The sequence below is a fragment of the Mauremys reevesii genome, linkage group 2 (genome assembly GCF_016161935.1).
Source record: "Mauremys reevesii isolate NIE-2019 linkage group 2, ASM1616193v1, whole genome shotgun sequence".
Classification (NCBI taxonomy): Eukaryota; Metazoa; Chordata; order Testudines; family Geoemydidae; genus Mauremys; species Mauremys reevesii.
This window is the reverse complement of record NC_052624.1, coordinates 202,699,126-202,725,367: the sequence shown is the minus strand read 5'-3', so window position 1 is coordinate 202,725,367 and position 26,242 is coordinate 202,699,126. Positions and strand designations below refer to the sequence as shown.

The window sequence follows — 26,242 nt, the reverse complement described above, 5'->3', positions numbered from 1 at the left end:
ATTTTAAAGTGGTTCTGGCTAATTCCCACCTCCCCCCCCCCCTGCCAAATTAATTCCTAACTCTGTCTCCCAAACGGTGCTGGCATGTTCTGGGAGGAACAGGGTTGAAGCAATTATGGATTCCCTTAGACTACTTTCTAGCTAATATTTGCTTCTAATCAATAGCGTGTTCTAGACCAATGATGAAAAGAACAAATTTGTTCTGTTCTCATTTCCCCCCACCATCTAAGACAACTGTTCTTGTCACTGAGAGACCACAGCCATACAGCGTACACCTAGAAGTTGATTATTGTGAGCTTAAAAACCTGATGGAGACTAAAACTGGGACAAATAAAAACAGAAAGCTGACCCATTAAAAAGTAAATGTTTAGTATACTGGGCTACTGTGCATTTAGTTTTAGTAGGTTTTGAAAAAAAAAAACCAGCTTGTTTTTAAGAGTCACAAGTCAGAGACCAATAAATGAGTCATTTGAAACTACATTTGAAAAACATGCCATTTCCTTAGATTAAATTTACTGATAATTTGAATGCATTATCTGCAAATAGGATCCAATTCTGCCTTTGGATAGATAGTGTCCCCTTGTATCCCAGCACAATACTGGGTGCACAGACCTTGTGGGTAGTAGACACTGACTTGATGGGGTATTCAAAATGAGTCCAAAGCAGCCAAATCTTTAAATTTCCTCCTTTCTTTCACCCATCTCCACTGTACTACACCCTCAGCTTTTCACTGTTGTGAAATTCTGATAGATTGCTTTATTCTCAACAGTCTTTTGTGATTGAGCCTTAGCTATTGCCGGGTTTTCTGAAATAAAGGTGCTAACCCCGAGGAAAAAGAGAGTTATGTTATCCAAATGTGTCCTCGTTTTTATAATTGTTGTTGAACTACTCATGAAAAATGCAGGGTTGGTAGCCCTGAAGTCTAAAGTCCTTACTTTATTCACAGAACAAGTGCAGAATGAGCAGCAGTGGTGCAGACCTCCCCAAATTGCCCTGCCAACATACCACAATCCAGATCTGGAGGGACAATCTCTAGACTGAGCCTAAAATGTATCTACTCTCTGTTTGGTCATGCTAAAGTAGTGAGGTTAAGAGGCAGTGTGTGGGCGGGTTGGGAATGGTCTCTGGTACCTGTAGTCAAGCAGCCACTGGCTTTTATATAAATAATATATTTTGCTAGACTGAATTGTGGGCATTTTGGGGAACTGTGGGGAAATAATAAATCCATAACAGAAAGAGAAGACAAGAAATACAGAGTTCCTTAAATCCAATTGGAAAAAATTGAGCAGAGGCCACCACTTATGCTGCGTTGTCCAAAACTATTGGAGAGTTTTGTGATGTGCACATATAATTGTGTTGTAATATTGTCTAGTAGCTTGCTTTCATCTAGGGTTTACACTCAATGTTCATCCAAATTAAATAAAGGGGTGAATTTAAAGTGGATTAGTTAAATGGCATTGAATTCTGAAGGAGAACATCTACACAGGAATTTAAGTGGCTAATTAATTCTAAAATGAAATTGAAGTAAGTCCACTGTAATTCTGAATGTGACTGTCCACACAAGGGTTTATTGTGGTTTAACTAATCCACTTTGAATTCACATCTTGTTTTAACTCATTCATTTTTCTGAGTATCCCAATGTAGTCAACCTGCTAGTTTTACAGAGTTGAAAGACTAATGCACTGAGTCTCTTTGTTCCTTTGGCTGTTCTTTGAATGTTTAGGAATATAGTGATTGTGAGATTTATGCCAGTGCTTTGTTGCTGATAGTTTTGACTGTTAATAAGTTGCTACCCTAATGCTAGTAGAAAGCTTTAAATAGGTCTGCCTCACTTCCATGCCCTTTGTTAGCTTTAATACGAGTGTTCTGCTCTCCCAAAGTTATTGCAAATAAAACCTCTCCTCTAGCCTTAGTTTTCCCCCCATCTCCATGACTATTCTTCATCTGATCTTTTTTGCAGATCATATTCAGCCAGTTCTAGAACAAAATCCTAGTCAATTGCCAATGACTTTCCTTCAGTCACTTTTCCTACAGCAGTAGCAAAAGCAATTATAATTTCTTTATTTGTGATAGGGTGCTTCATTTTTCTTAAAACTGCCAGCTGCTCTTCCCTTGTACTATACATCTTACAAATGGAAAAGTTTATTAGTCTTTTTGTATGATTCAAAACTTTTTCCCTGTTAGAAACTGCACAAACAGGCTACCATTAAAAGGCATGTAGGAAAGGATGTGCGAAGAATTCTCCAATCGTTATTGGAACCAGTGGATTCACTATACTATGGAAATATTTGATCCACATCAGTTGATTGGTGTAAATAATATTTACTATGCATCTCTTTTGGGGGCTGCACTGATAATTTTTGAACCATATTCTTATTACTAAGCAAATTATCTTTATTTTAGTATCTGTTAGTTGAAATGCCGTTTTCACTATTCTCCCACAAATTACTTAAGGTTTCCTTATTAAATGTTAGATTCATGAAATCATTATTATGTCTTTGCATTGGACTGATCCATTGTACGCAGTGGTATCAAAATGTTGCCTTGAAATGTTGAATACGGAACAAAGGCTACAGAAGACTCACCCAGCTTTTTTGCCTAACAAATTTGTATTCTTGTATTTGTAGTTTTCCATGTCTCCCAGTCCTATCACACATGTTAAAATTCAACTCCAGGTGATGAATGCCTCTGTCATAGATCTCTTCGGGGTGCTACTGAAATTGCTGATCATATGTATTTATACGTCCTTCATCTGGGATTGTGTGATTATTCCATGCCCATAAATCTATTCAATTCTTGCTACAGTTGCATCAAAAATCAATGGAGGTTTATTTAGAGCTCAGATCAAATCCAGGCTAGGATGTTGATAGAAAGGTTTAATTTTCCTACCTCTTAATCAATTTACTTGTCAGAAACCAGTAGAACAAAAGGAGATAGGACAGAGTCATTCCTTTTAATCCTATACTCTGCAATTAATAGTGCAAATATAACTTTATGTGACTACGCTATCGTGTCCCAGATAATTTCTTGTAGAAAGCTGAATTACATCCATCATATGTTAGTATGTACTGCCTTTTAAAAAATCTCTAAGGCTGAATAATTTTTGTAAATAATTGTTTTTTTGTCATGCCTTTGAGTGACTCATAGAGAATATTTATATTCAAAACTTCATTTGTTTTGATTGGACACTTAGGAAGTATTGTGTGTGGTGGATTTTGTAGTTCTTCACTGGATGGGCACAACTCTTAGCATCTGTGGCCAGTGAGACTACTAGTCCCTAGGAATTCAGAATGGGTATTGCACAAACATTTAGTAACAGCTTATCCAACGTTAGTTAACATCTTGCAGTTCCTGTGGGCATTCCTGTCAGTAAATGATTATGTTCTTATGTTCTTAAATTCATTGCTAAAATTTGTAATAGAAACTGGCTTCCCAGTTCAAAGGTCTAGACCACTCTCAAGCGCACATCCAAAGGGACAGGTCATAACATCCAAAATGGATTACGTACATAGCCCACTGGATATCCCTACACTGCAATCACTTCTGCAGGTACTGTGGATCTTCCCATATCTTCCTTCTGATATACTATGCTCATTGTTGTACCTTGAGGTGTGTATATGGAGGTTCATATATGATGAGGTGCAGCTGGCTGAGGTGCAAGTGGACTTTTCTAGTGTAGCTCTCTGATTTGCTTCTACAATTGCATAGGAGGATTTGGGGCATAGTAAATGGAAAAGAAATATGATGTATGTGCTATCTTTTATTATCCATGCTTATCCAGGCCAGTGTATCTGAGCATTCTGGATGTACACTAAACCACAGCAAGTATGAACTGCTTGTTTAAATAGATGCCAAAGAACTTTTTTCCAGTAGCTGAAATTGATCTGAACAGAACTGAACTGCATTGAACTAATTTTGTCATGGTCACAGTTATCATGCGTGGAAAATGTTTTCAGTGCTATGACCCCCATCCTCAGCTGTGGAGGAAAAAAAAATATTGCTTGGCCAAGTGATGTGGCACCCCAGGGCAACTGCTTTGATCCTGGTTATGGTGAAGTCCTTTTGACAACTGTCAGAGGCTAGAATCCGTGGCGGGACCCCTAGAAGCTGCTGACTGAATCTGACATTCTTAGGCAGACTAGGTGGGTGAGATGATGTCTTTTATTGGACCAAGTTCTGTTATAACTGGGAGTGGTGGTGTCATTGTGAAAGTATTCTCTGAGGTGGGGTCGGCGGAAGAATTCTTCTAGCTCTCCATATTAGTAGAGTTTCAGGTTCTGTGGTGGAGCAGAAGTTCAGTCCCTTAGAGAGTGTGGATAATTCAGCTCTAGTTAGGGGTGTCATGATAAATTGTTGATGATGGGGTGTCATGTAGTGTGTCTGTGGTGGGTACTGGTGCTACGGTTTCTCTTGGAGGTGGTGTTCTGTGCCTTGTGGAGTAGTCATAGCTGGATGAATGCCATGAGGGTCTTTTTTTTATTGCTGTTTTGGATTTCTTGGATGTTTTCCAGCTAACTTTCTATGCATTTTTACTTCCAGCATGTGGGAGCCTGTGATGATTTCTCATTTGAGGTGATCCCCCCCCTGGAATGTGTGAGGTGCAGTAAAAGGTTTCTCATTTTTTCTGAAGACTATCTGCAGAGTACACACATACACACGTCTCTCTATTTCCATATATTGGTTGTGCAGTAAAACTATTTGTATCTGAATAAAAAATATGCAAATTTTAAGTGATATATGGACAATTTTCCATCATGTAAGCAAATGCAACTCTGCTTTGCTACACAACCAGTGCAGATCATCCTAAACAGGTCAACATCACCTGTGCAGATTGTGAGGGTTACTACTTTTCAATAGGTGAGCCCACACGCTCTCTTCCTTCCCCCAATCTTGTGCTGCTCACAGGAGCAATGAGAAAAATCAATAGAAAGTTTTCTTATTCAGATTTATTATCAAAGTGTAACTGCTTCAGTACTGATAAACATGAGTAGATAGTTTTTATGTCTTTTGTCATCATTAAAGTAATATAGTTCCATTTTTTCCAAATAAAAGGACATAAAAACCACCTAACAAACAGGGTGTGATGGAAACATGAGGTGCACACAATCAGTGGGGAAATAAGATCAATGAATCTTAACCTTTTCAGCCAGAGTTATTGGCAAACTTCATGTGTAAATACTCTTTAAATCTATAGCAGGAAATCACACAGGAAGGTCTGACAAACGTTCTAAGCAGCAGCTTTCCACAGTTAAGCAAAGAGAGAAAGTAGCCTTAGGGATAATGCTGTTTTCCTTATTTCTGCTAACATTGCTTGTTCAGTGTCAGGAGAACCTCACTTTATTTTTTTAACCATTGTCACACAACACACTCCTTTGTTCAGATCCCCATTTAGATATTCACAGGGCACAAAGACTACATTTAAATTGAAAATCAAAGCTTCTAATTTACACTTGCAGTGTTATACAATTGTACTACATAATCATGTACTTTCATTGCAGTCTGGAGTCTTTTGTCACTTGTTTTGGCTTTGCACCAAAAATGGAAAGGCTTATGTTTAGTTTACTAAAGAAAATCGTTTATTGTGCTGCACAGTCTTTAAAAGATACTACTGTAATAGCATCACTTTGTAGAGGAGAATAAAATAGCAGCTTTTGGTGTTTAATTTTAGATGGAGTCTTTGTGTCCTGATATATTGAACATATTAATGTGAAATTGAACAAAGCAAGGTTTGCCAGTTGCTTTTGTTGACATTTAGAGGCCCATTGCTTTTGTTTCCTCACCTGCATTTGTCTTTTACATCACATTTCCATCACTCTCTGCTCAGAGTGCAGATATTTTTATTTGGAAAAAGGAGCTCTGTTCCTTTAATAATGACAAAAACCATGCACTCCGAGCAGTATCTACAGTATTCCTGTTTCTTTAACCAGAAGCAATTACTTGCATCATAAATTTGAATAAGAAACCTTTACACTGATTTTTCTAGTCTCTTCTATGAGCAGCACAGGGCATGGGTGATGGCAGTGTGGGGAGGGGAGCCGTGCTCGGTTTCTGTAGAAAAGCAGTAAATTGCATAATTGCCACGGGGGAGACATTGGCTTGTTCAGGATGAATTGCAGCAGGAGTATGGCACTGCGGAAGCTTTTGTTTATATGCTGAAAAAAATGTCCAAGTAGTGGTTTAAATTTGTGTATGCATGCTATGCATCTCTCCATAATCTCTCCGTACACCTCTAAAACATTCACAAGTAAATGTGTGTGTAATGCATACGCAATGTTGATGGAATACATCTTTCTGAATGTTTGTTTTAGTTGATGCATATTCTGCCCTGGTTTAAATTACTGATGTGGAAGGCAAAGTTTCAAAGGGGTTACATCCATTGTATATTTCATCTTCCTTTGTGCTCTCTTTGCAGAAAAATCTTTGAGGCATTGACAATTTTTTTTATAAAGATGTTAGACCTTGGCTATCTTTTATATCTAATTTCTAATCTAACTCCTTAAATTCAGCATGTTTACATTTTATTTGGGATTATTTTTATTTCGGGTTAGATGAATAATTAACACATCTTTGATTTATACCAGGGTGGGCAAACTACGGCCCGCGGTCTGAATCCGGTCCATGAGCCGTTTTAATCTGGCCCGTGAGCTCTGGGGAGTGGGGTCGGGGGCCACACCACGTGGCTTGGCTCTTCTCCGGCACTCCAGCCGGGGTGCTGCACCACACGGCTCAGCCCGGTCTGGTGCTCTGCCAGGGTGCAGGGTCAGGGCTGCACCACGTGGCTTGGCATCGCTCTGGCCGGGGCGCTGGGTTGGGGGCCAGCACCATGCTGCTTCCAGAAGCTGTGACATTGTCCCACTCTGGCTCCTATGCGCTCCAGTGATCCCCTCTGGCACTCCAATGTGAGCTGCAGGGGCAGTGTCTGCAGATGGGGCAGCGTGCAGAGCCACCTAGCTGCACCTACACATAGGAGCTGGAGAAGGGACATGCTGCTGATTCCGGGAGCCGCTTGAGGTAAGCACCGCTTGGAGCCTGCACCCCGAGCCTCTCCCCACACCCTAACCCCAGCCTTGATCCCCCCCTTCCGCTCTCCAAACCCCTCAGTCACAGCTCGGAGCACCCTCCTGCACCCCAAACCTCTCATCCCCAGCCCCACCCCAGAGCCTGCATCCCCAGCCAGAGCCTGCACCCCTTCCCACACCACTACCCCAGCCCTGCTCCCCCTCCTGCCCTTCAAACCCCTTGATCCCAGCCCAGAGCACCTTCCTACACCCCAAACTCCTCATCCCCAGCCCCACCCCTGAGCCCACACTCCCAACCAGAGCCCTCACCCCCTCCTGTACCCCAACCCCAATTTTGTGAGCATTCATGGCCCGCCGTACAATTTCTATTCCTGGATGTGGCCCTCGGGCCAAAAAGTTTGCCCACACCTGATTTATACAATGAAAAAAATGCATAATATCTAAAACAACTCTTACTATGCAGGATTTATTTAAGGGACTTACAGGTTTCGAAATTGGACTTGCGTTGGCCAAAGGGATAAATAATTATTTTTAAGTATTTGTAAAATAGTGGGGATAATTCTGCAGAAATAAAACTGCAGTTATCAGCATAAATAAAGACAAACAAGCTGATCAAGGAATTGCCCCATCCTAAGATTCATTCTGCACCTGTTTTTGGAGCACAGCTTTCTACCACATCAGGAGTTTTCCCTTTTCTGTCTCTCCAGCTGCCTTCCTCAGAACTCTTCCCCTGAGTACATGTACAAAGGGAGATGAAAGTGAAGCTGCAGTGAACCCCTTGTGCACTGAGGATCAGCCAGACTCCATGAAGTTTCACTGTTATCTTTAAAGCTCTTGGGACTGGCTGAACAATATGTTTTAAAAAAATAAATACTGGAGCAAATTCCTTCTTATTCACATGTGGAAAGTTAAGCATGTGTGTAAATCTTTGCAAGATTAGGACATAACACTCTAAACATTTTAGCGTAAGGATTGACTTCTGTTGTGTTTGTATAACACCCCGCACGCTGGGGTCCCAAAGCCACATCGTTTCTGTGTGCTACTTTAATACAAATAATAAGTAACAAAATAAGTAAAAATCTTCCCTCTGGCAAAATTACTTGCTAGTCATTGAGCTTTGGGCAAGACTCCACCTTCTATTCTGTTCACCTTTCACTCCTTTTAAGTTTGCCCACAGATCTCAATTTACAAGGTATTTTCTTTGCTCACAAGATCCTCACTTTCTCTCATTTGTCAGAGAATAAGATTTGAAATGCTCACTTGCATATTTTTTTTAAAAGGGGCAGATATTAGTCTAGAGAAATGTTTCAAATTTTAGCCCTCTCTCCCTAAAACAAGGTTGAACATTGTATCCAAATTGGGAAATTCAAGGTGAAGGCTGATAATTTATCTTTTGCCTCCTACTCTGTTCTTAGTTTACCATGTTAGGTAGATGAATTAACAGCATATGGCCTGGGGATCTCAGATTTTGATGGTTCTGGGTTTACACCAAGCATATAGAAGGTCAGGGACGGGCAGCTGGCATGCCAGATCATTTTATCTGGCGCACCAACAAGAGGAGACTGAGGCGAGGAGGCAGCTCTGCAAGCCCTTGGAATGAGGGCAGGGGAGAGAAGCTCTGCCAGTGCAGAGGATGGCAAATGAGGGCAAGAGGCTGCTCTTCCTACTGCCTGGAGGAGAAGAGGAGGCTGCTACTTGGCACCTCATGGAGTAAGGGCAGGAGGTGACAGCTCCCTGACTGCAGCAGATTTGCTCTGTAATGGCCCTGGTGGACAGCACCCATTGACTACCAATGGGGCAATGTGACACTAGCAGTAGGGACCAGGGCAGGGGCAGTATTTAGGGGTGCAGGCTCATTTGCTGACCTGGAGACCATAGGGGTGAACGTGGGTGGGCAGGTATATGTGACACAGTGCAGCATGTTGGTATTGGTGTGGGACTCACTGCTCTGGTGTACGTTCTCACAGTAGCAGCCAGGCAAGCTGCCCCGGGATAGCCAGGGCCACTTCTTCCTCAGTCATGACAGCTCACCGAAGGGTTTTAGTGGATCTTATGGCCTCTGCTACCTTAAAGTTGCCCATCTCTGCAATAGGTTAATGGACTATATGAATCAGCGAGGCACCAGTGCTAGAATTTAGAATTCTACCTGTTCATTCTTGTGAATCAAGAGTTAAGCTACTACATTTTAATGTTTATACCAGCTAGAACTGGAGGCCAGGTTGAGGGCCACTTAGGAAATTTTGCTTAATAAATCTTTTCCATCTGTAAATTCTCCTGCTTTGTAGCCTTTCTGTTGACTCTTGGGTATGTAAATATCTAGGAAGACTATCCCAGGAAAACTTCATTGGCCTTTTTTCTCTCGGCAGCTGATAATTATATTCTTTAACCAGTTAAGTACACATTTAGAGTAAAATTTTCAAAAGTGCCCATGTCCTATATCACAAGTGACTTGAGCACTTTGGCTCCTGAATTCCTTTAAGCTTAATTCCAAATCCTTCAATGAGATTTGTGTGGGTGGACCCCAAATGAAACTAATGATGTTCCATGCAGGCACAGTCTGTGGAGTGCCTTGCAGTATATGGACCTTAGTATTTAAGCTAGCTTTGGAAATGCATATTTACTGACAAGTTGTAGTGACTCCTTAGCTGTATTGTGTTCTAACATGTGGCTATATGCTCCCAGATAAAACGAGGGGTGCTTAGACATTTCTATGCATTTGAAGAATTAAATATATAAAATGAATATGTAATCCACGTTTTAGATGCTCTTTGCACAGGGGATATTTGGTACTTATGAGGAACCATTAGAGTAAATCCTTTAGATTGCAGATTACTGTTGCAGCCAGTTCCAATGAAGACTATAAAACTGTGTCACTTCAGCTACTGCTCATGCCTTATTTCTGCTTGAAGGTCATGTCTTTAAAAGACAGCTTGAAATGAAGCACCTATAACAGTAACACTATTGGTTTGTGAAAAACTACGAACATAATGGAATCCTTAAAATTGTAAGAATATCTGTCTGAAATAGAGCATCTAGCAGATGTTATCTGGATTATACCTCTGCCTGCTTAAAAAAGGCAGGCTTTCTATGGTGTGGAACAAAGGGTGCTGCACTTTGTTTTATCTTAAAGTATAAAACAAAGGCAGAAATCCTCTGAAAAATGTATTGTATATAGAGCTGACCAGAGGATGACAATTCCATTTTGTGGCAACTTCTGAGGTTTTGGATGTGTTTTTATTCTGTATTAGAACAAAAGCCAATCCTGTGAAAACAGGGAATTGTCAAGTGAGAGAGATAGGGGTGTGTGTCTGTCAGTCTGTCTATATAGCCTGGGATTAGAGCACTGGCCTGGGATGTGGCAGACTCAGGTTCAAGTCTCTACTGCAGGGGTCAGCAACCTTTGGCACGCGGATCGCCAGGGTAAGCACCCTGGCGGGCCAGGCTGGTTTGTTTACCTGCCGTGTCTGCAGGTTCAGCCGATCATGGCTCCCACTGGCTATGGTTCACTGCTCCAGGCCAATGAGGGGTGTGGGAAGTGGCAGCCAGCACATCCCTTGGCCCGCGCCGCTTCCCGCCGCCCCAGTTGGCCTGGAGCGGTGAACTGCAGCCAGTGGGAGCTGCAATTGGCCGAACCAACGGACACGGCAGGTAAACAAACTGGCCCAGCCTGCCAGGTGCTTACCCTGGCGAGCCACATGCCAGAGGTTGCCGACCCCTGCTCTACTGCCTTATTTAGAGCAGTTTTTCATCTTTGATGGCTCCAAATCAGATAGAGCAGGACCTTAGATCTGAGTCTTCCACATTTCAGGCAAGTACCCTAACCATCCAATTATCGTGTGTGTGTCTTTGTTTCCCTCCTTCCCCCACTCCCCTCTCCGGGCCCAAAAATCTTCTTGATGAAAGTTTTCTGGAAACCAGTACAACTCTGCAAAACATTTTGGCTCTGAGGAAACAGCATGCTGTTCTGTTGAGCTCTAATCATATGAGATAAGTAGCTGATTTTTAAATCTCCAAAGGGCAGTTATTGTTTTAATTCCTTAAAATACCAGAAGTGTTTTAATCTCTCTCTCAAGGAATGATATTGAGTTATACAAGTGTCTTAAATATAGAATATTAGCATAATCTCAAGTGTGTGCTAACTGACTTTCTTATGCAAATAGTCTTAAATTTCTCTTGGGCTAAGACTCTCATCTTGGAGCAAGTCGAACGATATTGCTAAACCTCAGATGAGCAATATTATATCAGTTACAGCTGTGACCAAGAGGTGTAACTTTATTTAAAAAATGCAATAACAAAGGCATAGATGGTTCATAGGATCAGTGATGAAATATAGAGCCTTTGCCTCTGTCATGACTTAAAGCCCAGCGTAGTTCCAAAGATAATTGCTATGTAATAGCTGTTCAGTGGCCTGTGCGAAGGTAGGTAGTGCCTGCAGTACCTGTTTCAATGGAAAGGGGGTATTGCTTTTACTAAAATAGAAATACCACAGGCATCATGGTTACATGTTTTAATTTGTGGAACGAAATCTGACAAAAAACATCTATACTAACACTAATTAATCTTACTGTAACTCAAAGGAGTATATGTGAACTGAATGAAGATGGGTTGTCTTGCATATCTGACATCTCTCAATACTTGTATTGAAACAATTGCTGACAAATCAAATTACTTGCCATCTCTTAAAAGCTAATAACTGAATTGCCCGTCCAATTTTAAGAGGATATGGGTATTCTTCACATCATGTCCTAAACTGTTCTGCTTTGTTAAAAACAATCATCATCATTATATGTTTATTGTATCAATATAAAACAGCTAAAGTTCTGCTCAGATATCAATATGTTACATGGTTCATTATTAAATACAAGTCAAGCTTTATATGTCTTTAAAAGGTACTCTATGATCAGCTCATTCAGTGTGGTCTAATAATGCATTGCATTATAATATGTCACGGAGGAAAAACTGGCTTCATAAAGTACTTGTTGCCTTTGCAGTGGGCCAATTGTATCTGATTTCAACACTTTTTGACCAACCATAATTAATTACTGGGCAGAATCTTCATTCTTTATAGCTTCTATTTCTTTATATTCAAAAACCCCATTTTCTTCAAGGCTCCACTTCTATTAAACAGCAGGTAACAAACATTATAAATTGGCTGTCACTGTAATGAATTGGTGGCCTTATATTAAATAGAAACTTAGAACACATTATGCATTTGTTACTTGGACTAACAATCTGGCAAATATAGATGTACTCCAGTACAATATAGATTTGAAAATAAGAGGTATAAGATGGTATACATTACTACTTTTATATGAGTGGAATGGAACTAAACTTAAAATGGGAACATCAAGAACCTCTTTTCAGTAACTCTCGATTACCATATAACAGAAGACATTTGATGGAATGTCTTCATCCTGAAATGGTTTGGCTTAGACCTTGAATAAATTTCTGTATTACATACAAATTTGGGAGCTTGAGTTTTACATAGACTGAGTTGGATTCTCTCATTGTGGTTACTTGTCAGGGACACCAGATTCTTCTTACCACTCTTTTTTACTTGGATATTGGATCCCCTGACAACTCAGGAAGAAATGGCAAAGGTCTAGAAGGTATTATGAGTGGTAAAACAAATTCTAAATTTCCATTATGTATAGATAAGTGCTGGCTTATTTTGTTAAGCTTAATTCCCCAGTTCCTCTCTCCTATACCAGCTCTTGTCTATCAGTGACAAATTTTCGCTCTTCTCAGGATGGAATAAACTAGCAAATATTAACAGCTCTGTCACAAATATTCTGCATTCACATCAGCTGACATGCCTTCTATTTAAGTTTAAATGGAAACCAAATGGAAGATGTTTTGTGACCTACTGTGGTGAATTAGAGAGGACTACAGAACTCAGTACTGAAAACATGCAATTTAAAAGACCATTAACAATTAGTTCCCTAACCCCCACCTCACCTTTTTTTGATAGGGGAGGATATGACTATCAAAATTGTAATATCTTGACAAATCAATTACATATTATGTGTGTGCCTACTAGACTTCCAATCTAATGTAACACTGTAAAAATTCCTTGAAAAAACTAGGACCCTATCTATACAAATACAGAAAAAAAGTATCTCCCTAGAGTGTAAACTAAAATATATGTTAATCTCCCATATGAGTCATACAAATACTGCATGATTTGGACCATCCACAAGGGACTGACAGAGGCCAAGTGTTTCAGAAAATGGCTTATTTTCCTGACTCGGTTATTTCCTACCTTTGGCTTTGCTAAGATTCCTCAACATTGTTTTCACCATTTCAGCTCCACTAGTGATGACTATTGTTAATTATGTTTAGTACAAAATGGGGTCCCATTGTGTTAGGGCACAGCCCCTACCTCTATTTACATTCTAAATAGACAATAGAGATGTGGAGTGGGGAAAGGGGCATAATACACAAGCAGAGAGAACAATGCGATGGTGGCAAACATCATGTTGGTGCCACAACTTTTTTTTTATGGGGAAGAGGTTTAGTTATGTGATATGTAAATGGAAAGAAAAATGAGGGGAGAGGGGACATTGATGAGAAAGAGGGTGAGGGGAGACAGCAGGGAGAAGAGGGTAAAAAGATCCAGTATGGAATAAAGCTGAGGGGAAGAGGAGTGGGAGGGTTGGCGCAAACAGCCAATCAGCACAGGGCAGAGAAAGTCCAGTTAAAACTGTAGAAATGTCTCCATATGTCCAAAGGCCCCTGCTTTGTTTCTACTGCTAGTGTCTCTGCAGGCCACATGGCTGGGGGTGTGGCACCATTCCCCTATGCCACATAATATGTAATTGAGATTTAAAAAGGTACCAAGGGGCGTCACCACCTGGGTCTTAGCTTCTCCCAAGTGGTGGTGGGGGGGGGGGGCGCGGCGGCTGTTTCTCCTGCACAGCTTGGAGTCTTAGGAGGTGGCCCTATTTTACCCCTCCCCCAAGAGCAGCAATCCCTGCTTTGGCTGTTTTTGCAGCTACTGCTATGGGCTAGACCATGGATCGGCAACCTTTGGCATGCGGCCCTCCAGGGTAAGCATCCTGGCGGGCTGGGCCGGTTTGTTTACCTGCTGCGTCCGCAGGTTCGGCCAATCGCGGCTCCCAATGGCCGCGGTTCGCTGCTCCAGGCCAATGGGGGCTGCGGGAAGCATCAGCCAGCGCATCCCTCGGCCCACGCTGCTTTCTGCAGCCCCCATTGGCCTGGAGGGGCAAACTGCGGCCAGTAGGAGCCGTGATCGGCCAAACCTGCAGACGCGGCAGGTAAACAAATCAGTCAGGCCCACCAGGGTGCTTACCCTGGCGGGCCGCATGCCAAAGGTTGCCAGTCTCTGGCTGGTTCCTCTCTACAATCTTTTCCCAAGGCCATATGGCAGGGAGGTGAGGCATGACCTAGTTCCTAGTTTCCCCAAAGTGCGGGGGATACTAGTATAGACAGGACTCCAGGCAGCCATGAGGGAAGAAATTCAAAAACACAAAGAGCAGTTAGGTGCCTAACTCCTATTTGTATCCTGGAAAATCTCCCCATGTCATTGAGGCATGTCCTGAACAGGGTTAGTTGACATGATACTTAAAACGCCAACAGTCACCTGGAACCCTTCCTATTCTAGCTGCCCCACTGTTGCTACCATTGGTGGAGCTGAGACTGTGGTAGAAACAATAGGAAACCCTTGGCAAAAAGGCATAGTGTAGGCACCTTTCTAGGCCTGCTAAGTAGAGCTCTTTAAATCCCCAGGCACTAGGCCAGGCAAACGGCTGTCTCACCAGTAACCCAAACAGCTTTGAGCATTCTGTCTGACCTGACGTAGAGTAGCCACATAAAAGCTGCTATTTTGGCTTAGTCTGCCCAGGAAGGCAGTTGATACTAGCTGGGATTGGCTGGGGCTCAAGGGTGGCGAAGGCCTCATAGGGATAGGCTAGTTCAGTACCTTCCCTAGACAGCTTCCACTTGCAGGGTGCCTGGAGTCCCGACAACAGTATAAATCGATTGACCACTGGCTGAACCTCTAGAGAGGGTGTCAGTGTAAACATTGCCTACCCACTCCTGGTGATGGATTTCTCTCCAACGTGCAATGGTTTCATACTGGCACAGCTGGTGCAGTTTGTCAACCAAAAGTGTAGGGATGAATTTCACACTAAACAAACCTAAGTTTAGAGTAATAAAGTTTAATTATGTATGTAACTACATGCCTTATTCTGTAGCATTGGATTATTTTTAAGTGCAAAGAAAGGGAGAGCAGCAGTAGGGAGGAAACAGACATTTTTTGATTTAATAGTGTGTGTGTGTGCGTGTGTGCGCGCGCGCGCACACACACACACACACACACACACACACACACAGAGTGCAGAGCATGACAACTTGGCTAGAAGAGCCCAGAAATATCCAGAAGTATGACAAATTCAGTAGCTGTTTCTGAAGCTATGCAAGGGATTACATTGAGGGCAAGCAGTGCCACACATTCACTATCTGAGAGGGGAGCCAATCGAAGCTCAGATAGGGGTGAGGGAGGTTATAAATATAGGAGTTAGACAACCTAATGGACTGAGCAGTTGGATTGTTGTGAAGGCTGGGTCCCAATACCTGTAGCCTTTTGGATACAGGTGAGTGCTATTCCAACTTTACTTACTTTATCCATTAGGATAATGTTTGATCTGCTGTGGTGAATTTGATGGACCTAGAGGAATATCTGGGACAGGAGCATTTGTTATCCCTAAAGGCTACAGAGCCTATAGAACTTGGTTAGCTGACAGGGTTCTGAAGTGTTCAGAATAGAATTGAGATGCTGCCTTTCTTCTCAAGCACTGAAGAGTCCAGATGATGCCCACTATGTATTGTGTATCAGAGGGGTAGCCGTGTTAGTCTGGATCTGTAAAAGCAGCAAAGAGTCCTGTGGCACCTTATAGACTAACAGACGTATTGGAGCATGAGCTTTCGTGGGTGAATACCCACTTCGTCAGATGCATATTCACCCACGAAAGCTCATGCTCCAATACGTCTGTTAGTCTATAAGGTGCCACAGGACACTATGTATTACGGTCATGCTATAAAGACTGAGAAATGATCTCTGAAAGAAGATCACAGGGAAATGTGTTCAGATGTATGTGCTAAAGTACAGAATGGTAAATGTTATATTGGAACTAATATATGTATGTAAAACAGCAACAAAATGGGAAAGTCTGTATAAGAAGTAGGGCTGTCAATTAATCACAGTTAACTCATGCGATTAAAAAAAATTAATGATTAAAAAACGTAATTGCGATTTAATTGCAGTTTTAATCGCTCTGTTAAACAATAGAATACCAATTGAAATGTATTAAATATTTTGGATGTTTTTCTACATTGTCATATATATTGTATTCTGTGTAGTAATTGAAATCAAAGTGTATATTATTTTTATTACAAATATTTGCTCTGTAAAAATGATAAAAGAAATAGCATTTTTCAATTCACTTCATACAAGTACTGTAGTGCAATCTCTTTATTGTGAAAGTGCAATTTACAAATGTAGATTTTTTTGTTACATAACTGCAATCAAAAACAAAACAATACAAAACTTTAGAGCCTACAAGTCCACTTAGTCCTACTTCTCATTCAGACAATCACTAAGACTAGCAAGTTTGTTTACATTTACGGGAGATAATGCTGCCCATTTCTTATGTACAATGTCACCAGAAAGTGAGAACAAGTGTTCTCATGGGACTTTTGTAGCCGGTATTACAAGATATTTACATGCCAGATATGCTAAACATTCGTATGCCCCTCCATGCTTTGGCCACCATTACAGAAGACATGCTTCCATGCTGCTGATACTCATTAAAAAAATAATGCGTTTATTAAATTTCTGACTGAACTCCTTGGGGGGAGAATTGTTAGTGTCTGGCTCTATTTTACCCACATTCTGCCATATATTTCATGCTATAGTAGTCTCAGATGGTGACTTGGTGAACGTTGTTCATTTTAAGAACACTTTTTCCCTGCAGATTTGACAAAATGCAAAGAAGGTACCAATGTGAGATTTCTAAAGCTAGCTACAGCACTTGACCCAAGATTTAAGAATCTGAAGTGCCTTCCAAAATCTGAGATGGACGAGGTGTGGAGCATGCTTTCAGAAGTTTTGAAAGAGCAACACTCTGATACGGAAACTACAGAACCCAAACCACCAAAAAAGAAAATCAATCTTCTGCTGGTGGCATCTGACTCAGATTATGAAAATGAACATGAGTCAGTCCGCACTGCTTTGGATTGTTATCGAGCAGAACCCATTAGCAGCATGGATGCATATCCTGTTGAATGGTGGTTGAAGCATGAAGGGACATATTAATCTTTAGCACATCTGACATGTAAAATATCTTGTGACACCAGCTACAACAGTGCCATGAGAACTTTCAGGTGACATTGTAAACAAGAAGCAGGCAGCATTATCTCCTGCAAATGTAAACAAACGTATTTGTCTGAGCAATGGGCTGAACAAGAAGTAGGAGAGAATGGACTTGCAGGCTCTAAAATTTTAGATGTTTATTTTTAATGCATTTTTTGGTACATAATTCTACATTTGTAAGTTGCACTTTGATGACAGACATTGCACTACAGTACTTATATTAGGTGAATTGAAAAATACCATTTCTTTTGTTTTCTTACAGTGCAAATACTTGTAATAAAAAATAAATATAAAATGAGCACTGTACACTTTGTATTCTGTATTGTAATTGAAATCAATATATTTGAAAATGTAGAAAACATCCAAAATATTTAAATAAATGGCATTCTATTGTTTTAACAGTGCCATTAATCACTACTAATTTTTTGAATCTTGTGATTAATCATGATTTTTAATTGCTTGGCAGCACTAATAAGAAGGTGTTTCTACTGGTGTAGTAAATCTACTACCTAGTAGCTTTTATTTAAGAAGTTATTCATAACAGAATTTGGAATATTTACAATTTTTTGTATGTATTAAATGTTTGTTTACTCTCCCTGAAGCTGACTTATAGAAAAACCTTAGGGCTAAACTCTGTTGTCTTAAGACAGAACTGTGGCCTGTGCTTCAGCAAAATGTTGAGCTGAGTTACAGGAAGAAAGAGTGTGTAGTTATACATAATATCATGTCACCATCCGCTTACCCTGTCACATGTAGGCATAAATCTATTATTCAGCAGTTGTGTGCATGTAACTAACAGCTTTCTTGATTTGTAGGCTATAATATTGTTTTGTGTCTCTTCCAGTTAATCACTTAAGAAGTGAGGAATGTATTCTAATGGCAGAGCTTCCCTTTCTTAAAGCTGACATCAGAGAAATATTTGAAAGTGAGTATTGGGCTACTTTAGCTCTGCGATACCATGCTAGTTCTCTGCCTTTCATTATAGGCAATCTACTAGCCAATCTATCACAGCTTTGATGTAATACTCTTCTAGAAAGCCTTATCTTTGGATAAAGACCTAGGGTAATATCTGACTTGTAATTAGTTTATGATCACAATACGTCCTCTATCTGGAGGCACCATTATTCTTTTTTTCCTGTAAGAATGTGTTTTCTTGCATTTTTAAAGAGGTTGTAGAAGTGTTAAGAAAATGTTTTTCTCAGGCCATTGGTTTTGAAATATATAAACACGCTTCTGGAAAAGTATAATTACCTGTAAAAGCTTTTGATCTTTTATCTATCTTAGTTTCTTTTCACCTTGAATGATGTGCCTATTGCAAATAAATCAGAGTAGTTGTGGTCTATGACCTCTCAATTCTCTCCTGTAAAGGAATGAATCCATTCTATGGAACAACTCCTTCACCTTTTGAACTCTTGGAAATTAGGATAATATTTTCATCCTAACCAGAGCAAATTTAATGTTTCACTTGCTGAGCAGTGTAACACACAGATGACCACAGAATAATACTAGTAAATGTCGCGGTTGTCTTATTTATAGCAGGAACTAGCCAGAACTGCATATAATTCAGGTTGCCTAACATGCACATTAAGATGCTGTTTTCAGCTGCTTAAAAGGTTGCCAAACTTTAACCATTCAGGTTGAAATTTTCTATTCTGGGTGTCTATCTCAGGCTGATTTGTTTTATATATTTTTTAAAACATCAACAAAATCAGCTGTTCTTGAGAAAGAGTTAAAAAAGACATTGTTCTGCCAGGGTTTTTTTTTTTTTATCATTCCATTGAGAAGCTCTAGCATCTTGACATTCTGAAGCAGAGACTTGAAGTTTGGCAAGATCAAAGGGAAAAGGTCAGAGTGACAGAGGCCCCATGAAAATACACTCAAATGTAGCCAAGATATAAGCCTCTGCAAATTACTGTTTGGTCAGAAGCAGATTGTTAGAGACTGGTAGCTCGCTCTTCAGAACATTCCATCTGCACTCAGCATGCTCCTGCGGTTACTGAACTGGACTTTTCCTGGAATTGCTCCTAGTGGCTGCTGTGGTTGTCACTGAAACTAAGAGCAGGGAGACTCTCACTCTTGTGCTGTCAATTCTGAACATTCTGGTGCCCAGGCAGAGTGGAGGGGAAGGAATGCAGAGGGAGGGTGAAAGAGGGGTAGGTAAGATGAAGATGGGACAAAAGAAGAGAGGGATGTGCCAGCAGAGGGGAATAGGGAACAGGATAAAGTAGGGCAATATAGAGAATGGGGATAGAGAGGACACCGAATGAAAAAGGCTGTAGGAAAAATATTAAAGACTGTATCATCATGCACACAAGGGGGCAGAATTAAGGCTGCACAGACAACCATAATTCTAATATTTCCGTGCTTGAATTTACAACCTTAATCTTCTTTTAAGTTTGTTTCTACATAGTTATTTTATATTACTGTGGTGTCTAGAGGCCCCAGATGAGATTGGGCTGCCACAGCACTGTACAAATGTACTGTAAGAGACGGCCCCTGTCCTGCGAAGGTTGCAAGCCAAACAGACAAGACAGGCAAAGGATGGGAGGAGTAATAGGCAGCAAGAGTAAATGACTTGCCCAAGGCCACACATCAGGTCAGTGGCAGAGCTGGACACAGAATTTGCATCTCCTGCCTTCCAGTCCAATACCCTTCCCACTAGACCAAGCTCCTCCTTGTATATGTGACATCAAACATTACATCTCCAGGTAAATAAGATAAAGGATAAAATTCATCCCTGGCAGAAGTGGAATTACACCAGTGGTGAACTCGGCCTTTTGTTTTTGTCCACTCTCCTGGGATGCTGGACAACTTCATCCATGGCTTTTTCTAGAGGACCTGTTTCTGCCATCCTTATGTTGGGTGGGGTGGGAGTCATCCCATTGTCACCCCTGGGACTATTGGTGAGTTCTGCTCAGCGTGAGTTAGGGTTGTAGAACTGGGTCCATAATGCATTACTGGCATGTAATTATCTCTATCTTGCAAATGATGGAAGTGTTCTGCCATCTGTTTCAGTTCCTTTAAAAAATGATTTCAAGCCCCGAAAAAGGAGGCGGCAATTTTGGAGGAGGAGCCAACTTTGGAGGAGAAAACTCTGGTGCCGGAGGCCAAAAGTGATGGAGCAGCAGCAACAGGGCAGAGAAGAGAGTCAAGACGTAACCCAGGAGCAGAACCCTGCTAATAAAGGTCCAAAGGTGATTGTGCAGGTGCAGCCACAGGGCCAAGGAGGGGTGGTCCCACAGGTGACGGTGCAGGTGCAGCAACAGGGCCAAGGATGGGAGGCACCTCAGGTAACTGTGCAGGTGCAGCCGCAGCAGATGGGCCCAGGATGGGAAGCCCCAGGGGTCACTGTGCAGGTGCAGCAGCAGGGCCAAGGAGGAGCATCCTTGCAGGTGACTGTGGAGGTGCAGCCGCAGCAGATGGGCCCAGGATGGGAAGCCCCAGGGGTCACTGTGCAGGTGCAGCAGCAGGGCCAAGGAGGAGCATCCTTGCAGGTGACACTGGAGGTGCAGCCGCAGAGGGGCCATGACAGGGAAGGGTCCCGGGTAACACAGACCCAGCACCAGGGCCAAGATGAGGAAGGGTCAAAGACCATGGAACAGCAGCTGAACCAAGATGAGAGAGAATCACAGGTGATGGCCAAAGATGAGAGAGAGCCAAAGGAGCTGGAGCTGGAAGGGAACCAGGGCCAAGACAAGGAAGGGACAGAAGCAATTGAGCAGCAGCAGGACCAGAGCCAAGATAAGGAAAGGTCAAAGGCCATGGAACAGCAGCTGAACTTGGATGGGAGAGAGTCCAAAGTGAGGGTCGAAGATGAGAGAGAGCCAAAGGAGCTGGAGCTGGAAGGGAAGCACGGCCAAAACAAGAAAGGGACAGAAGTGTTGGAGCAGCAGCAGGACAACAGCCAAGATGAGGAAGGGTCAAAGGCAGTGGATCTACAAAAACCAAGCCAAGAAGAGGAAGGGCTTAAGACTATGGAGATGGAGGAGCAGCAGGACCAGGGGCAAGATAAACAAACATTGTATAAGAAACACCTGAGAGAGAGGCCAAATTATTTTGTCTCTATCCCAATAACAAATGATCAGGTATTTTCAAGTAGCTGACTTAATTAAGTAAACGTGTTATATATGCATACCTGGCAATTCTAAAATATTGTTAAACTTATGCCTGTTGTTTGCATCATGTTCAGGTTTTTTTTCAAGACCCTGATTTTATTTTTCTGCATTGGTAAATATGCAGATTTTATTTAATGGGTTTTCTTTTTAACTTCTGTTGTTCCCTTTCATTGGGGTGATGTCAGTGAGTGTTTGCATCTCTGGCAATAGTATTTGCTAGTTAACTAGTTGTAGCATTTGAAGAGGAAGAGGTGGCTTGCTCAACCTGTGTGTGTGTGTTTGTACTAAAAAGTGGTTTGGAAAACACAGTATGCACCAGAGCTGAGATTTAATTTCTTTAAGGAGGCTATCATAGATAACTTTGTAATAATTTCAAGGTTGGTCAAGAGCCTGGCTGTAAGGTTAAGAAAACTCTATTACCTGAAATTCCTTCCTGTTTTAAGGAAAGTGGTAGGAATTTTTACTATGAATCCTCTTGAAATGTGTCAAGAACAAGATTTATTTCAACTGCCTGTGGTGGAGGAATTATTTGCACAGCGTTATCAACTGATCAGGATTAGCAAAAGCCTGTGCTGTTCTCAATTACTATATTTTTTTCTCAGAGATAGTTGGCCCAGTTCTGCTTTTTTAAAAACAAGATTTAATAGCAGTTTGTATCTTCTATGCTAAACGGTGGGCATGGAAACACAGATACAGACACTATATAATAGGATTCAATGTGGAGGCCACAACTTTATTAAAACTATTACATAACTGAGTGTGATGGGGCAGAGAGGCCCCACACCAGGAGAGAAGGCTTTAAGAAGAGCCTCTGGGCTCAGCTAGTCCTACCCTGCTATACCTGCAGCCAAGCCTGGAGAGGGAATAAAAGGAGAGAACCTGGCTCAGTTCTGGGCTGACTGGCTGGGATGGAGTTCTGCCTCTCTGCCTAAAGGGAGCTCAACCTTCAGGGTTAAGGAAAGATGGGCTTGATAGTCTGAGAAGCCACTTGGAAGGAACAGTTAGATCCCAAGGAGTGAGTGATACATGAGTAAAGACTGTTTGGGAACCAAGCCTGCAGTAAAGGGCAGGGACACCCTATGCAAAGACAGGTGGCCACCCCAGTATTGCATTGCCTTTTCATTTCGCTCAGCCCCTCCAGCCACCCAGAAAGGGATAGGACTGAATGGACAATTAGCCGGTGGGCCACGTTCTACCTCAGTGGACACTGGAGACAGAGACTTCTTCCTATTGGGAGACCCGTAGTTGTGCTGGGGCACCTGGAAGATCCATCGGGGGAGCTGCTTGAGCCATGCCACTACACTAGTGTAAATCACCCAAACTACCTGGCAGGGTTATTCCAATAGGAAGCACCAATGGCCCCCATGTACTCTGAACCTGAGGGTGAGTGTGGAGACCATGTCCCCTCTCCAATCTCACGCCTGTCATTGGATCCTGACCTTTTCCCCTCCTCAACACCAGAGGTAGCAGAAATGAGGGGGGAAGCCACAAACTGGATAGACACCCTCACCATGCAGTGTTGTGCTCAGAACCAATTTCCAAGCAGCCCACTAGGTTATAGATATTTTAATCAGACTCCTTCTAACTCACCAACCACAGTGAAAACCACCACAGCAGATGATAGCATTCACTTTAGAGGTCCTTCTCTACCCTGCTGGCCAACTAGAAAGGAATCCATGTAGCATTGAGGTCCTCCCACAAATTGTCTGACCCCACATAAATGTACTCCATCCTTTCAAAACTGTGCTGGGGAGGCATACTTAATTCCCACGTAGGAAATCACTCTCCCCGCCCCCTGTCATTTTAGTATACATACCAACTTTCCAGTTAATTATTTTTCTGGCCTGATCAATCTTTGGCAAGTCGGGTTGCCCTCATAAAACCTGATGTAGAAATATCTCTGACCTGGTCAAGATCACTCCAGGGAAATGAGATCTCGATAGGGCTAGTATTCCTCTTTATTACAATTATCAAATCAACCCCTTTTGCTAGGCCTAAATCATTCTACCTCAGGTGAATAACTATCACCTACAGGGAATGAAAACAGTCTGCCATAGAATGGCAGAGGGGCACTAGCTGGTCCCCCTCCCCCACATGCCCCTCCTTCCCTGCCACCTGAGACAGACAGTCAAATGGGGGAACCTAGCTGGCAGCCTGCACGCGAGACAGATGCTCCTTTGCTGGCCCAATGGACTCTACTACGCCCACAGTTTAAATCCTTTAATAAAAATAGTAACTGGTTTTCTGCAATCTACCGAATGATTCATTTAAATGACTATAGAAATAAACCTGCTTGTTTTGGAACCTGAAGTCCCACAGAGTGATGGCTAGTAGGGTTAGAGAGGAAAAAAATAGCAGAAATATTATGTCCTTCATGATTTGATTCTTTGACCATACCAGTCCCTTGGAAGTACACTTTGCCACCTGTGCCTCCTGCAGCATCTGAGTGGACCTGAAGGCAGCAGCCACTCCTCACACCAGAAGGATACCCTATTGTGTGTTCTAAAAAAAACCAACAACCCTGTCTCAAACCTTTAAGTCTTATTACATCTCCTGGGTTACTTTAATATAATGATGAGGCCTGGTAATTCCCATTGTAGCCACCACTAGGCATGTGTTACAGGAGCAGTTTTTAAAAAGAAGAGACAAGAAACACTCACTGCTGTGTGTAATTTTATCCCTCAGATATACCAATTGGGAAACAAGGTCAGAGCCTTCTCTTTTTCTCTTGCTGTTGGTACTCCACATAGCCTGTCCAGTGCCTGAAATGTTTTCAACAGATACAGTCCCTACTTTCCCTACAAAAAGAAAATCATGAACATAATGCTCAACCTGCCTATGTCCTGATTCCCTGACCACTAAATGTGGAACTAAACTTTTCAAAGGCCAAAGAGAAGATGAAGCCTCCCATTGACGTAGCTCTGTTGAATTAAAATTGGCCCTCAAATTAGTTAGTAGGAATCTGCAGGCTGACTTAGGATCCCATTTTGCCGACAGAATTCCTTTTCCACACACCCTTGTCACATTGATGTTGGAATTGAAGGAAGAGTAACCCATTGAGCAGAGGTCGCGGTCACTAGCTTCATTGGCCAAGCTTCCTCATGGGTAAAATAAGATGGTTTAAAATTCCATATGAGGGGGAATGGTGTAATGTCATATAATTTGAAGTCAGTCAAGGACTTCCCATGTGGTAAAGAGGAGATGAGGTGGTGCAAAATTGAGGGAACTTTCAGTTACCAATGGCTGGTTTGCTGGTCTCTCCTTCAGAAGAGGTTTGAGTCATCACTTTTCACTCAGACTCAGGAGTCTGGGTTTCTTTCCCCAGCTGTGCCACTATCCTGCTGAATGACCAAATCCAAATCAATTCATTCTCAGTGCTTCAGTTTCCCCATCTGCAAAATGGGGATGAATTTGCTTTGTAAAGTACTTTGAGATCTAGGATTAAAAAGAGCTATTATTCTGGTGATGGGCAGGGCTGTCTCCGGTTCAGCTGGGGAATCCTCCTGGGTGTACAGCTCCATTGTCCCTTTGTGGCTTTAGCATTAGCAGGGTTCCAACTTGGGTGGAGGTAGTATACACTGCAGTGACAGGGATGGCACCGCTCCACTGTACCACATGCAGTGGGTATGGGACCATGGGATCCCCTGAAGAATGCTCATCCTATCAATGTTTCATAGGGATTTTGTTGAAGAATCTCACCTTTTAAACAAGCTGAGAGACACATTATTTTGAAAGTGGCTTCAATTAAGTTGTCAAACAAGATTTACGAAAAAGGACTGTGTAGTGTTTTTAGGCATACTTGCATCGCTCTAAGGATTTTTATCCCAACACTGATTTCAGTTTCTGACGTAGAACACTCCTTTAGCAGGTTAGCCCTGATTTTAAAAAATAAAACTGCCTCTGATCTACTATGGGCAAAGATTGAATGTTGACCTTAGCAATGCTATCAACACTGTGCAGTCTTGCAAGGAGCCTAAATTATGGTAGTGTCATAAATATGTTTGCTTTAAAAAAAGATAAGAACATAAGAACACAAGAAAGGCCGTACCAGGTCAGACCAAAGGTCCATCTAGCCCAGTATCTGTCTACCGACAGTGGCCAATGCCAGGTGCCCCAGAGGGAGTGAACCTAACAGGCAATGATCAAGTGATCTCTCTCCTGCCATCCATCTCCATCCTCTGACAAACAGAGGCTAGGGACACCATTCTTACCCATTCTGGCTAATAGCCTTTTATGGACTTAGCCACCATGAATTTACCCAGTTCTCTTTTAAACGCTGTTATAGTCCTAGCCTTCACAACCTCCTCAGGTAAGGAGTTCCACAAGTTGACTGTGCGCTGCGTGAAGAAGAACTTCCTTTTATTTGTTTTAAACCTGCTGCCTATTAATTTCATTTGGTGACCCCTAGTTCTTGTATTATGGGAATAAGTAAATAACTTTTCCTTATCCACTTTCTCAACATCACTCATGATTTTATATACCTCTATCATGTCCTCCCTTAGTCTTCTCTTTTCCAAGCTGAAGAGTCCTAGCCTCTTTAATCTTTCCTCGTATGGGACCCTCTCTAAACCCCTAATCATTTTAGTTGCCCTTTTCTGAACCTTTTCTAGTGCTAGAATATCTTTTTTGAGGTGAGGAGACCACATCTGTACACAGTATTCGAGATGTGGGCGTACCATGGATTTATATAAGGGCAATAATATATTTTCAGTCTT

The 26,242-nt window shown here is 41.9% G+C and overlaps 1 protein-coding gene across 10 annotated transcripts in view; it reads left to right on the top strand.

Moving 5' to 3' along the window:
- The window catches only part of LOC120398708 (putative uncharacterized protein DDB_G0271606), an 85,592-nt gene that overhangs the window by 2,310 nt on the left and 57,040 nt on the right, over positions 1-26,242 (top strand). For 9 of the 10 annotated variants that reach the window (XM_039526287.1, XM_039526283.1, XM_039526282.1 and 6 more), the window contains exons 2-3: positions 18,257-18,337; positions 20,428-21,497. In XM_039526287.1, the coding sequence (XP_039382221.1) occupies positions 18,257-18,337; positions 20,428-21,497 (1,151 nt within the window). The remainder of the gene's footprint in view (positions 1-18,256; positions 18,338-20,427; positions 21,498-26,242) is intronic. The other variant, XM_039526281.1, reaches the window with a different exon arrangement.